Source organism: Halichoeres trimaculatus, unplaced genomic scaffold, assembly GCF_033239565.1.
Source record: "Halichoeres trimaculatus isolate MK-OKI-2021-1 unplaced genomic scaffold, fHalTri1.1 fHalTri1_scaffold_19, whole genome shotgun sequence".
Classification (NCBI taxonomy): Eukaryota; Metazoa; Chordata; class Actinopteri; order Labriformes; family Labridae; genus Halichoeres; species Halichoeres trimaculatus.
The window spans coordinates 24,204,402-24,219,267 of record NW_027437197.1 but is presented as its reverse complement, the minus strand read 5'-3'; the positions used below and the strand labels follow the sequence as shown (position 1 = coordinate 24,219,267).

Sequence of the window (14,866 nt, the reverse complement as noted above, 5' to 3'; positions counted from 1 at the left end):
TGGCTAAAACCAAAACCTGAAAACGAGAACACAAAGGCCACAAACCGAACACAAAAAGAAATTGTTGTGCCAATTACTATGGCTGTGTAACCACACTTAAATCAAGGTATCACACTTTCATAAATTAATATTAATGTTGTCAATGCTTCAAATTAAATATATCTTAATATTTTTCCTAAGTTGTATAAGGGATGCCTCAATACTGATCCTGGTATTGGGTATCAGTGCCCCTCAAAGCTGGATCGTATTGGCAGGAAAGGGGCCCGGGTTTTTTTTTGCTGCATTACCAGTCTACAGGGTATGAACATTTACAATTGAATAACATTTCTATATATTCTGAAGCACCGTTTTGCTGCTTAACATTGTAATATTTTATAGTTTACATAAAAATTAATTTCACTAATACCATCTATTCTTTTTTTTCACCTTTAACCCAAAAACATTACCAGTCCTATCCCGCAGTAGGGCGTGCAGGTTATCATTTAACATCGGTATTGGTCTATACCCAAAGCCCAGATATCAGTATTAGTATCTGAACCAGAAAAATTGGATTAGTGCATCCCTAACTGAATAAAAGAACTAAGAAAAGACCTGATCTATGAAAGAGGAACACCCTGGTCTGATTTAGAGAGACAAGTCCTTTTTTATGGTGCTACGCTCTCCTGCTTTGCTGCTATGCACTTCTCCATCTCCAAGCCGGTTCTCCATCCATTGCAGCCTGGATCATTTCTTGTGCGCTCATTACACACTTTGCAAATCACTATCCGTGTGTCTCTACTTGGATATATTGAAATATGTCTATATTGCAGGCATGTCAGTGCGTAACACAAACACTGTTGCATTTAACAGTTTTCCTGCAGCTGTTCAGCTTCTTTACATGATGAAGTTGGAAAAACAAGCTAGTAGCCCTTGATAGCAGATGAAATAAGAAAGGTGTAGTATAGACATCAAGCTCTGTTTGCTTCTCCTGTCTGTCTCTCCTCACCTCAAGTGTATACTTTCTCTTTTCTGTTTTATCATGTCTTATTTGGTCTTTCTCTTGTTGTCTCTTGTGGTCCTAGAGGTGCAGTGTTTGCAGATATGATATTTTATCTACTGTCTGTATCAACAAACACTCCTCTGGTACACAAACACAGCTCGGGATAGGTGTACACATTCAAATAGGAAGCTTCTGGGCTCATCTATCCAAAGATTTTTAAAGGATTTTTTTTTGTGCCAGGATTTTAAATGCGAGAGATTTTTAGAAAAAAACAGTTTTTCCTGTGCATAACTACAGTTTTGCAAAACTGTTTTACCCCTGTACAAAAGTTCTGCTTTTCTATATTTGTTTTTTAAAGACTTGACTTCTCAGAGACCTGACTTCAATCCCAAAACATTTGGACAGACTGGGACAAAGACTGAGGCCTCATCGTTGGCTCAACATCACTCGCTCTTACTCTGTGGTTGAGTGGAACAAATCCCTGCAGCCAGGTGTCAAAGTCTAGTCAAAGCCTCAGAACAAATGAGTGTGGGTTGTAGTAAAAGTAGAACAGTAGGAGGATTCAGAGACTTAACTCTTGGAGGTGTAAGTGGGTCAGAAATGACTGGGTGAGGTTTCATTCTTTAAATATCTTTTCTATGAATTGCATTTTATTTCAGGTATTCTTCAAAACACATTTAAATTTCGACACATTTCCAGAGTCTTGTGGGACTCTTTGATTCTGATTGGTTACTAAGCAGGAAGTAGGAAACCTGGTCATAGTAATGTGGGTCTGTTTTGACCCACTTATCTTTGAGTGCTGAATCCATCACTCATGTAACCAAGGGTGAACAGAGCGTCTCCAACTAATATACGCTCTCCATCTCTCCAGTGCCAAACAGGAAGCAGCAAACCTGCTCATAAACACGAAGGAGACTCTGGAGAGGTGCAAAGCGCTGCTCCTGCTGCACGCAGGAGGCAGCTCTGCCAAAATCTGCTGGTGATTCTTCTTCATTGTTCATCATCTTATTATTTTCCTCCAGGAGAAGAAAGAGATAAAACCCAAACAGAAAATGTGTTGAAGATTTTCTTCCAAAGTAGCTTTTTTAAAATACACAACATTTGAATATTGTAGAGATTAAAATAATTTGTTTGTTTCAGAATGTAGTCTGTATAGTGAGGCTTGAAAAGGCTTGTCCCTTTTAGCATTGTTTCTGCACAATGCAGATTCAGCATTTTTAAGCACATTGACTGTATTCGAGGTTATAGTAAGACTACAAATGTTTGGGGCACATTGTTTCCCAGTTTACTCTTTCCCAGCTTAAAGGGAAGCTTCAGGTTTGCTGGGTTAGCATCTTATTGCAACAGTAAATGTTAAAAAAAGGACAGTAACTTTACCTGGCATCAATTAGAGATGGGAGTTTACACTAATTCCTGTGTTTGAATATTCTCAATAGAGGTCGACCGATATGGGTTTTTTGGGGGCCGATGCCGATGCTGATGCTTTCCAAATTTGGGCAGCCGATGCCGATATGCATAGCCGATTTTTCCAATTTGATATTCAGGCCGATTGTTAAATAAATATATATTTATCACATTTTTGTGAAACGCAGCAATTTCTGAGCAACTAAAAGAAATCTATTACAACAAGTCGTGTCCACCAACACGGTTGAACACGTACAAGTAAAGTCAACTTAGACCACGCTAATCTCTTACTGCTAAAACTTATCACAAAGTAGCATTTGAAGTTAACAACATGCTGCAGACTGGAGAGCCATAAAAGCCACAAAAACGTTAAAATGTTCAACAAATCTTACCATTATTCATTGTAGATGCAACAGGTGCAGGCTTTTCCACAGCCTGGATTCCACCCAGCACACTCCACTCTGACGTAAATGAATGTTATCCAGCGTGCCACAGGGGTCCTTTCTTGAGGGGCAGCTTTAGCTGCCCGCACATGTGCCTGATCAAAAATTGCGTCATTTTATACAACGGGTCAAAAATCTGCTTTTTAAAAGAAAATACGGCCGATAGCCGATAGAGACAAATGTCCAAATATCGGCCCGATATATTGGCCGGCCGATATATCGGTCTACCTCTAATTCTAAATATCTAATGAACAAATATTTAAATACTTGAAGTTTGTTTTTATTTTAACCATTTTCTAAAATAGAGTCCAGTGAACACAACACTCTGGTTTTGTCACATAGACATGCTATTGACGTGATGTGAGACTGCCTGTCTCAGCTGTTTCCTCCTTGTGCTCTGATCGCATGTGGTTAGTGACAAGCTGTTGCATGTAAGTTTAACACCACACATCCTGCACATTAACTTAGGTTTTTGTTGAAGTACCTCTAGGCATCACTTCTCTTGACTGACCTTGTCTCAGGTATAGCAGACGGTTCTGTATTTGTGGTGTTTTTGCTTTTGGTGTAGTAACATGTTCCTTGAGAGTTGCCATAGCTGCTGTAAAACTTTTTTTTTTTGGTGAAATCTGTCTCAGTGTGCTGAAGCCGTGGCCGGAGAAGATGAGTTTGTGTCCTGTTCATCATCTTCTACCTGGCATCTTCAGCTAGATGAAGACAAAGCACTGAGTCACGCATGTAACGCTGTGTGTGTTCAAGTTATGTTGCCAAAAGCAGCCCTTGCACAGGTGCGCAAATAACAAAATGTTACACAAATAATGGAGTTAATGGCAAGTATTCAAATACTTGATTACTCATACTCATCCCTAACATCAGTTACAAACTCTCATCTTCTGTTCTTGTTGAAGACCCACTGACCTATTACACTGACTGTGGATTTTCACGACTTTTACTTGTTGTGTTCACACAGTACCCCAATCGTGCAAGAAGAAAAGCAAATGTAAAAGTCCAAAAAGAGTCAGAGCAAAACAGACAGTTTTTTCTTTTTTGTCCACAAGTGCATTCACACCATAGGCTGTAAAGAAAATGGACGTCCTTTTGCTCAGCTCAAAGTAAGGTCACCACAAAAACTGCTCCCCCTGGTGGCTGGCTGCAGTATATGTCAAAAAATCCAGCTATCCAGCCATTCCAGATGGGCTGTGGTCAAACTTTAAAAAATGTATACACCTTGTAGAATTGTTTCCTACGTCCAATTGTTGTGGTGATTTGAAGACAACATTTAGCTGTCTTTTATTTAAGTCCTCTTTTTTCTGAAAAGTTTCATTTTCTTTAGTTATGCGAGGTTAAAAACAAGGTTTTACGTAACGTTTAACGACGATTGACTGCTGCTGTTCTCGTGTATTTTTTTCGGGGGTTGTAAAATATGTTGGGAGGTAGAGTCAAGAAGTGATTAGACTCTCGAAAGAAAAAAAAAAACACTCGGCTCCACTCAGATTCTCCCAGAATCCCTCACAGTCTCTACTGCGCAGACTCTGGCTGCAAAACTTCTACAATGGCGGCGCCTATGACGGGGGTATTTTGGCTTCAGAACCGTACAATAGTAAATGGCGGAGCCACGCTTCTACTCTGCATATGATGCACACATGCATTAGGGATGGAACAGTTTGTGAAAAACGTCCAAACTGTTTGGTTTACCTGACTTGGTTTGGGGCACATGTTTCATTTATTTCTTTGTTTTAATACTCAGTGTCATACCGATCACAGGCATGGGCAACATGAGGTGAAGGAGGACAGCAGGACACTTGTGGAGGGAGGCTTGTTTATTGTGTACATGGCAAGTAGAGAAAACAGAGTTAGATGAGGTGTCTGTAGCATGGTATCATTCCTTTCATTAAAATATTTTGAGTTTAATGCATGTGTGAATGCAGCTTTAGTCTCGTATAGTAAGTGTTTAAATCGTGCATTGCTCTGTTGCTTCCTTTTGCAAACAGTAATCTAGGCCAATACCCGTTGAGTGTTGGCATGGAAGTTGTGTCTCAATGTGCGATATGAGATTTTTATATAAGATACGGCTTGAAAACATCGAGCCAAGCTTTCAGCTCTTAGACCCACTTGGCCAGAGCCAGGGATGACACTTTGGCCTAGTCTTGCTTATGCTGCGTCTGTTTTACCAGTTTTATGCTAAGCTTATGTTAGCTCTAATTCATACCTGTCACCTGTTGTTGCTAATACTTTGCCATCAACCTCTTGATTTATAGAAATGATCTGGTCAACAGGGATGCATTTGTTTAGATTCTAGTAAATGAAAACAAACTTGGTTTTATTTGGATTTCACAAAGCATTTAGATTCTATCAGATCATCAGATCTCTGGTCCTCACCAGAGAAACTTAAGCTGGGATTAAAGAACAGGCTCAGAATTTTGTTAACAGTATATTTACAAAAATGTAAGATCCAAAACAGTGTGACCCTAAACTACCCTCAGAAGTAGTCCAGCAGATCAGAATTTTCAAGCTGTATTGCATTTACATTTTTCATTCATTTGCATACATTTCCTCTGTCCTGAAAACATAAATGGACTCAGACAACATTTCAGCAGCTTTCACGGGTCAATGTGACATCATTCAAATTGTTCATGGATGAGTGTAACATTCAGATCCTCTCGGTCATGTCGGGTATTTTCAGGTGGTTATCACAGCTACAGCAGAAATACATTTGATGATAGTAGCATCAGAATTAGTCACAGCAGGATCAGAGCTGTCTCTCTGTGTCCTTTCAATGTAAGTGTATGTGTCTGCATGCGTTTCCTGATGTTGCGTCACCGCTGATCTGTGAACAGACAGTACGGCCCCCGGCTGTTCTCCTCAGTGTTGTGTCTGGAGAGAATCAGTTTGTTCAACAGTGAGGACAAAAGCGTGTGTATCTTTGTGTGTGTGTGTGTGTGTGTGTGTGTGTGTCTGCTAACAGTTTCAGTGGCGAAAAACAAAAAAATAAGTTGTTTTTCTTTCACGCATTCTCACTTCTGTTCCACCCTGGTGTTTGTTTACCTGAATCCTCTTTGTGATAAACTTCTTTTTAATCCCTGTCTCCTTCAGGATCATGTTCTGTATATTGAGTGTGCACCAAACGCTGCAGTGTTTGTTTGGGTGTGTGTGGTAGAGAATGTAAGTGAAGCTGTAGAGATTAAGTTACGATAGAAACCTCAATGCCCTGCTGGCAGTTAGCGAGTGGAGTGGGTCTCAAAGTGACCAAATCAAACACTTATTTGATTAATTAATAATTATTTCTGGCTTGCTTGAATGTGTCATCAAACTTTTTAAAAAGAAACTTAAAAAGATCAGCACTAGATCATACTCTTATTGTTAATTATTTACAAAGACCTAACACCTTGACTGATTTGTCTGCTAATATATCTCTGTCACCTGTTCAATCAGGGGTTCTCAAAGTTTCAGCCTGCGCCCTCTGAAATAGCAGCGCCAGAGACCATTGACCTCCTGCCTAGTAGACTAAAAATCAGCTGATCCTTAAGAAATGCTGTTTCCTAAATCAATCTGCTGCTACTGATACCTTTGTTTCCTGGCTGAGTCATCGCATGGGTCAAAAAATGTGGAAAACAGATAAAAATGGTTTCTGATTACATGATTTAATATTGAATTTAACCCCTGTTTTGTTTCTGATTTTACAAAAATTGAGGAAATATGCAAATGTAAATACTTTTTGATTTTAAAAGGCTTTTTACAATCCACTAGAGGTCTTTCACCTGCTTTCAGGGCGTCCCAACCTCCACCCCACATATGTTTCTTCATCCAGGTTCTGATATACATATACATATTCATTTATACATATATGTCAAGCTGTAAGTTAGGAGTGGGAGAAAGAATTGGATCATGGTGTCAGGATTTTTTTTTTTTTTTTTTAATTTTAAAAAGTTTTTTTTTTTGTTCAAAAATTGTTTTTTGTGTTGTTTTTTTTCTTTTTTTTTTCGAATTTAAGTCCTTCATTCATGGTCTTTGTTTATAAACTGGATTAAAAAAAAGTCGAGATGTCAGATAATCCTAAAAACTGACTCATGTGTGATGTGTTTTTTCGGGGGAAAATATGGCTCCTGATATTGTCTTAAGGCATCATCATCATTCAACTTTTTCCCATAGTCTGGAGTTAAAAAAGCAAACGAAAAAAAAAGTTAAAAAAAAAAAAAGAAAAAAAAAAAAAAAAAAAACGGAAATATTAAAGAATTGCAATTTCAGTCAACTTGATACCCTTGAAATTGTAAAACAACTGATTTGGGAGAAAAGCATATTGTCCCAGCCCTAATGTAAGATGTGGACACAAAAAGCCAGAGTTTGGTCGATAATCCCTTCTGAAACTTTGAGGTTTGTGTTAGTACAGTGGACAGTAGAAATGTTAGCTAAATTCTAGCTAAAAGAAGCCCCCACCCTCCACCACCCACCCCCTTCATTGCTTGACTTGTAGATGTTGTAGTTTTATTCCACAACTCCTCTGCAACTTCCTGCATTGTGCTTAGTGGACCTGAGCTGAAAAACTGAAAGGAGAAGGTTGTTTTATTATGATCGAGGAGCCTTGATGCAGTGCAGAGAGGAGTTTGGCATCAGGCCAAGTGGTGTTTGATCGATACCTCATTGTTAACACAGCTTTGACAAAAATTGAATTCAATGCAGCACTTCACAAATGCTTAAAAAGAATAAGGGTCAATGTGCCAGTTTAAGTGTCTGTCATTGACATGTGATAAACTCTGCACACCTGATACTGTTGATGATCGGGGGAGTCGTGCATCACGCTGCTCTGGCATGTTCAAAATTACTGTGTTTGGCCCAAGGTGGGAGCAGCAATTACCTGGCAAACATTTTAATAACCAGTCATATCTCACATACTGCTGGGGGGGAATAAAATGAAACTTAGAGCACATATCCAACTATCCAAGCTCTACAAATTTGTCTCTGGGGCACACAGTTTGCAGCATATTGGATTTTATTCTGTTTTAGAGTTGCTTCAGAACCAGTTTGCCCCCCAGGCTTTTTTAAAATGAATTAACTTACCGAACACTGCAAGAGTTGCTGCTTCGTTTGTACCTTCCTTCAAAAATAGGACACCACGGATGCAAAAAAATGAGAAGCCATGGAATTCATTACATTGTTATGTAAGAGAGCTGAAACTGGTTCATTCCACAAAAGTCACACTTCTAGCTCCTTAATGGGGAGAATATAATGAACTGCAGCGCACTGTAAACTCAGGAAACAGTCAACCCCAAGGTTCCCTTAATATAGATATCCAGTGTTGTTATAACCCTGTAGAGCTTCTTCCTGACAGCGATGCTTTTAATCCTCTTCAGAGGTCTCAAAATGTACTTAATGCTGCTCAATGTAAGATGTATTAAAAAAACACCTGTCACCCAGCCTTTTCTGTTTCCAACTGTGTAACGCATTGTTCAAGAACACCTTATCCCCACAAGAACTCTTTCTCCGGTGCATGATACGATAACAAGCAAGCAATTTTCTAATCACCTCTGCTGCTAGACAACAAGAAGTTGGAACTGCAAGGCAAACTCAGGACTGTTTGCGAGCGCTCTGACCTTCTGTGCTCCTGTGGTGCCTCCTCCTACTAAAAGAAGGCCAGAGAGAGACGCAACTTCTATGCACTTTGCAAGAAAAGACAGGAAAGGGAAGTAGAACAAAAATGGAAAAGTTTGTGTTGAACTGAAAAGTTTGTAGAGTTCAGCTAAATTCTCCTTACTATCAGTGTGAAATATCTGATGTGCTGGCCCCTGAACCCAAAGCTGCAAACTAGTGCATTAATCAGGGAGTTTCTGAAGTCTTCAACAATGCTGTAGACTTTTTAATTGGCTCCACACTGGCAGACACACGGATTAGGAACATTTTTGCAGGATTTTAGATTGGAGGGTAGATAAGGATGCACTAATACAATCAAAGTTTGACACAGCATTGCCGTTCTGTTATTATATTAAGGTTGGGGTGGCCAACCACTCAGCGACCAAGAGCCACAAAAATGGCCGTGGTACTGCAGAGAGCCATGTCACACACATGGTCTTATAAACACACTTCCTCTCACACGTAAACGAAATGATATAAAATGAAAATCAATACATTTCCGATTTTCAAAGGGAGATTTATTGTGTTTCTGAGTTTAAATTCATACTAGAGAAGAGAAACTGAAACTTAAGTATCAATCCCAACTGTTCCCAACATTGGCATCCAAGTATATATTTATAGTCTAGAATAATCGGCTTACCACTACTCATAACTATATATATATATATTTTGATAAATGGATTGAAGAGCTACACACCTTAAGGCAAAGAGCCACACATGGCTCGCAAGCCACAGGTTGGCCACCCCTGTATTAAGGCATTTGTGTTAATGCGTTGATGCTTTCTTTGTAAAATAAGTTTTGTAAATATTTCTCCTTTTTTTCTTTCAGAACATCCCAGCGCTGCCTTGTGGGAAAGCCCTTTACTCCTATGAAGGAAAAGAACCAGGTGACCTCCAGTTCTCCAAAGGGGACATCATCATCCTGCGACGCAAAGTGGACGACAACTGGTACCACGGCGAGCTCAACGGTTGCCACGGTTTCTTGCCCGCCAGTTACATCCAGCTGCTTCGTCCCCTGAGCCAAACTCCACCTCAGGGCAAAGCTCTGTACGACTTTGAGGTCAAAGACAAAGACCAGGATAAAGACTGTCTGGCCTTTAGCAAGGTAGCACACACACACACACACACACACACACACACACACACACACACACACACACACACACACACACACACACACACACACACACACACACACACACATACACACACACACACACACACACACACACACACACACACACACACACACACACAGATGCTATTTGCCATAAAAGAAATTCAAATAAACTTAAAAGAAGGATGGAGAAAATGTAGGGATGGCTGTTCTCAAGATTTACAACAGCTTTAGTAAAAGAGAGCGTAGTTTTATAGGATGAGAACAGACTTGTTCTTTTGTTGGACCACTAAGAATTTATCATGTCTGACTTCACACTCTGGACTGGTTTCAGAATGTAAATCAGCGCAGCTTCAAACAGTAGTAAGTACACTGTCTGCATACCCAAAAGAGCAGTTTCTTAAATCCTTTTTTTTATTCCTTTTTTATTTTTGAACAAACTCTTGAATTACTGTTCCACGCTGCTACATTTTTCACCTTGCCTCAAGGACTTTATAGGCAGAGTGAGACTTTCAATAAAAATATACACTTTAAGAGCACAAAATCTTTACCTGAATGTATTCCCCTTATTATTTGTATAAAAAACATAATAACACATATTTTATTTAAAACTAAGCTTCACGACACTGAAAGCACCTCCAGAAATGTTACAAACTGAGCTGTGGAAATGAAGTAAAAGCAGCCAATTGCATGACAGTTGCTTGAAGTCAAAGTTGAGGCTATTTTTGTATTATGTGGTCAGCTTTGTGCATAAACCTGTAAGGAAAATATACTTTCACGTTTTTGGCTAACCACAGAAACGTTTATTCTTTCTCTTCTCCTGTTGGGGGATTTTAGGTGGTTTTAAAACAGAATGACATTTATACAGATGATTTTTACCCACGGCAGCACAGAAGGTGTCAGAGTTCCTAATGGTTTATGCATTTCACTTTTAAAAGGCAGCGAGATGAGTTTTAATTAAAGAACACCAGTTTCACATGCAAAGGATAAGATTGGAAAAGACTGTTTTGTTCACAGGGGGTGCCGAGATTCATAATATAAAAAATCCTCAGAGGAAGTGATTGTTTTTAGGGTTTTTAGTGTCCCTCAACATTCCTTGTAGTAGCTTTACATGAATTTAAGCTCAATTTATCTCACACTACTGTTTTAGAAAATCCTTATTTCAGACTCCCTCTGTAACGCTTTAATTTAGCTGCTGTTTCTTTAAGGCTCCCCACTCCACAGACCCCCATTCCCCCTGATTGGCCAGCTCTCTGAAGGTTTGTAAGGGGCAGAGCTATGGACAGACCTTGGTGTTTGAGGCCCCTCCTTTACTGGGTCATGACCCACTTTGACCTCGTAATTTCAGCAAGTCCTGTGCTGATCTCATGACGATCTTGTTCAGATCTCATGAAACTCTTGTTCAGATCTCATGAAACTCTTGTTCAGATCTCATGCTACTTCTAGAACAAATCCTTTGAGTTCATTACAGATATATACAGGTATTTAAAAAAATATGAGTTTGATTATGAAATACAGGACTTACCTTACTATTGTGTTGCTGGAACATGAGTTTGAAGAATGGAAAATATTTACTTGAAAGAGGGGTATTGTGCTTTTTAAAGGGTTTATACTGTCCCTCTGGTACCCTGTAGCTTTTAAAATTTTGTGTTTAAAAAAGGCTACTTTTCCTCACACTGGTGTTTTAGATAACCCTTATTTCAGTTTCTGTTTGAAGAGCCTCGTTTTAGCTGCTGTCTCTTTAAGGCACACAAACTCTGTTCCCAGCCCTCTGGTGGCCTGTCGATATGGCAATATGGGCAGACCTTGGTGTTTGAGGTCCATCATTTTAATGTGTCATAAATAGAGATGGACTGATCTGACACTTCTGGTCCTAATACCAATATCTGGGCTTTGGGTATCGAGTGATACCAATACCAATCCAATACCAGTGTTGAATAATAACCTTCATCCCTACTGTGGGATAAGAATGTTTTGGGTAAAAGGCAAAAAAAAAAATAGTGTGTGGAATACTGAAGATGATAATTTATTCAAACCAGTGGCTCTCAAACGGGGGTACCTGTACCCCTGGGGTATTACAGGATTCAAAAATCTATATTCAAAAAATAACAACTAAGCAAACACCATTTATTTAATCAGTGTTTGAATCCAATATGAGTTCAAGTTTATAAAGTGAGTTCTATATTCAACAGACACAAAAAGTACAGTGCTGTGTTTTACATTTATTTTTCCCAACCAAAACTGCTTTGCACTTGTACTTGGAAGAAAAATAACATATAAGGGGTACATCACTAAAAAAAGGTTAGAACCACAAGGTCAAACTATGAAATATTTAAAAGTTTACCAGCAGTTTGGTAAAAACAAAGCTTCAGAATGTTAAGAAATTACTCTTCAATTACAAACTTTTATACCCGTTAACTGGTACACAGCAAAAAACAAAGAAAGTCCAACAGAGGCAACATTTCAAATGAAGGGAGCAGAGGTTAAAAACCAATCCAGCTTTTAGGAGCTCAATCAGACTAATACCTGATACCAGGATCGGGATTGGTACATCTCCAGTCATGAACAAGTCATGACTATCTTGTGCGAAGACTTCATCATTTCAACAAGTCTCACAAGTTTGTCATTAAGATTGTGTGCTATTTTTAGAATGAACCATTTTTACTGTCGGACTCAGGGCTATCTGCAACATATGGAAATGTAGCAGTTTGAGAGTCAAGACACATTTCTGATAAACATCCAGAATTGTTAGTTTATTTCCATTAAAAAAAAATTGGCTAAGCACGGTACCCTCTCTTAAAAGACAGGTTTAGTTGAACAGATATTTAACTTGCCTAAGAAATGTTAGTTTGACATTCTGCTTAAGACATCCTGTCAACACTGTGTACTTTGATTTTCTCAACATGTTGAACCAAAATCATGTTCCACGGCTTTGGTTGCGTTTAATTTCTCTCATGGGACACCCAATTCCAAAGTTATAATAACTCTATGTAGACATCTTAATGGATCTTCTTGTTTCCTGGTGAGAAACACTTCAACCCAAACCCCAAGTCGTTGTGTTTAATTATGTTCAGACCGATCATAAAAAGAGAGTTCTGTGAGGTTATGGGTGTGAAGCCTGTGTGTGTGAAGCGTGTAGTACTGCTCTCTCCAGAGTGTCACGCTGCGTCCTCCTCCCTGTGGAACTGTTTGAGGCAATCACACGTAATGATGGTATTAATTATCCTCGGTCCCCCTGCTTTAGGTCCCATCCAGATTGTGTCTGTCTCTGAATTTGAATTTAGATGAAGTCTGTGTTTGGTTGGTATTCTGAGGGCTGTTAAAGACTGATGGGTGACATCTCAGGGATGATGATGTTGACATCCCAAAATCATCCCCATTTGTCAAGGTGTCAGAGAAATCACACTGAAAGAGGATGAGAGGGAAGAGATAAAAGCGGACGTGTGTATCCAGGTCTGGTTGTGTGTTAACAGTCATTTGTATTCCACGTACAGTTTTGTTCTTCAAAGCTTATCATTTTGTTCCTGCTGTTACACGCGCGCACATTTGTGCGAGGACTGAACACTCGACACATCCTCTCATCCTGCGCTCTGAGTGATTCTGCAGAGAAAAAGATGATTAAATTACAGCTTGGTGTACACTTCACTATAGGTGTTTGCTGCATTATCATAGTCATAGAGTAGCTCTGTGTTCTACATTCACTGATCACATGTTCATGGTTCATTCTGGGGCTAAAACAATCAAAAGATTAATGAGTCAAACTTACACTAAGCCATACACTCACGCAGAGACTCGGGCCCCCTGCCGTGCTCTCTAGGCGTGTTTTCATGCAGAATCAGTGTGTGTGATATTGTTTTCTCAGTGTGAAGAAGTAATTACTCAGTATGGGTAATACAAAGTCATTTACCAGCATTATCACTGCTGTCCTTAATGGCCTAACTGAGACCTCTGTGTTCATGTTAGAGGAGGAAGAAAGGAGATAAGAGCGTTCAGAAGGAAATCTGAGTGTATCTGTCTTATTACAGCCAGGCTGTATCGCTGCATGCTGTCCTTATCTTTATATTTTAAATTCCCTCTGAATTACTGCGTCAGAGCTTAATTTTACCCTTTGATAAAAAATAGGGCTGGGATAATGATTCTAATAAACCCTTTCACTAAACTTGAATAGAGAATCCATGTTCATTTTGACATGAAGTAGGAGTAAGGATCGGTACCTTTCACATTTGAAACAAGACAGTACTAATGCCTGATACCTGGCAATCAGTATTGAAACTCAGCGGTACCAATTTTCAGTACTTTTGTGTGTTTATGTGGTAAAAAATGTTAATTTGTTTTGTGATAAAATATAAAAGTTTTTCAATTTAAAATTTATTTCTCAACATATGAACTTGGAATGTTGTATTCATGTCCAGCAGAATAAATCACCTGCTCTTCCACTCCCTCACAGCCACAAGGATGGTACCAAAACACAGTGCCATTTGATTTTAAATGAATTGGTACTTCAGACAGAATTTGGTCGGTACCTATAAAAGTACCTGATTCGGTACCTCTCCCTAAGTAGGAGATTACAAGTGACCTGTCTAGACCAGTGGCTGATGCAAAGTGTGAGTACTCATACTTATGACTGGTCACTAACAGGGATGGGTACCAAATTAGGTGCTTTTAAAGGTACCGACCAAATTCTGTCAAAAGTATCGGGTATCGATTCACGTATAATCAAAAGGTACCATGTTTAGGTACCTAAATGCCTCCTTATGACTGTGATAAAGTGGAGGAGTAGGTGTTTTTCCACGCTGGACATGAACACAGCATTGCAAGGTTATATATAAAATAATAAATATGTTAAATTAAAAAAAGTATATTTTATTATTAAACAAATTGATTTTTTTTTTTTGCAACATTAACTCAAAAAAGTACAAAAAATTGGTGCCATTGAGTACCAATACCGATTGCCAGGTACTGGGCATCAGTACCGTATCGTTTCAAATGTGAAAGGTACCCATCCCTAGTCACTCATGTTCCAAAAAAACCCACAATGTAATGTGAAATACCACATGTTAATGCAAAGTATAGTCAGCCTCTCTCAGCATTTGTTAACTACACTTTTTGGTAGGGATGCACCAATATGAAAATTTAGGCCGATACTGGTATCCGATATTAATATTGTTGCTATGGCAAATAACTGATATTTACCAAAATCAATATTGGTTAGAAAAAAAAAACATCTGAGATGATGTGTTGAGGTGGTTCAGAGAGAAAGAGCAGCTCAATTGTGGGAAAAGACGACCATGGAGAGGGTGA

At 39.0% G+C, this 14,866-nt stretch overlaps 1 protein-coding gene across 1 annotated transcript in view; it reads left to right on the top strand.

The window, feature by feature from the left end:
• LOC141808585 (E3 ubiquitin-protein ligase SH3RF3-like) overlaps nt 1-14,866 on the top strand; it is a 180,237-nt gene that overhangs the window by 101,399 nt on the left and 63,972 nt on the right. The window contains exon 2 of the mRNA XM_074695252.1: nt 9,278-9,553. Within this exon, the coding sequence (XP_074551353.1) occupies nt 9,278-9,553 (276 nt within the window). The remainder of the gene's footprint in view (nt 1-9,277; nt 9,554-14,866) is intronic.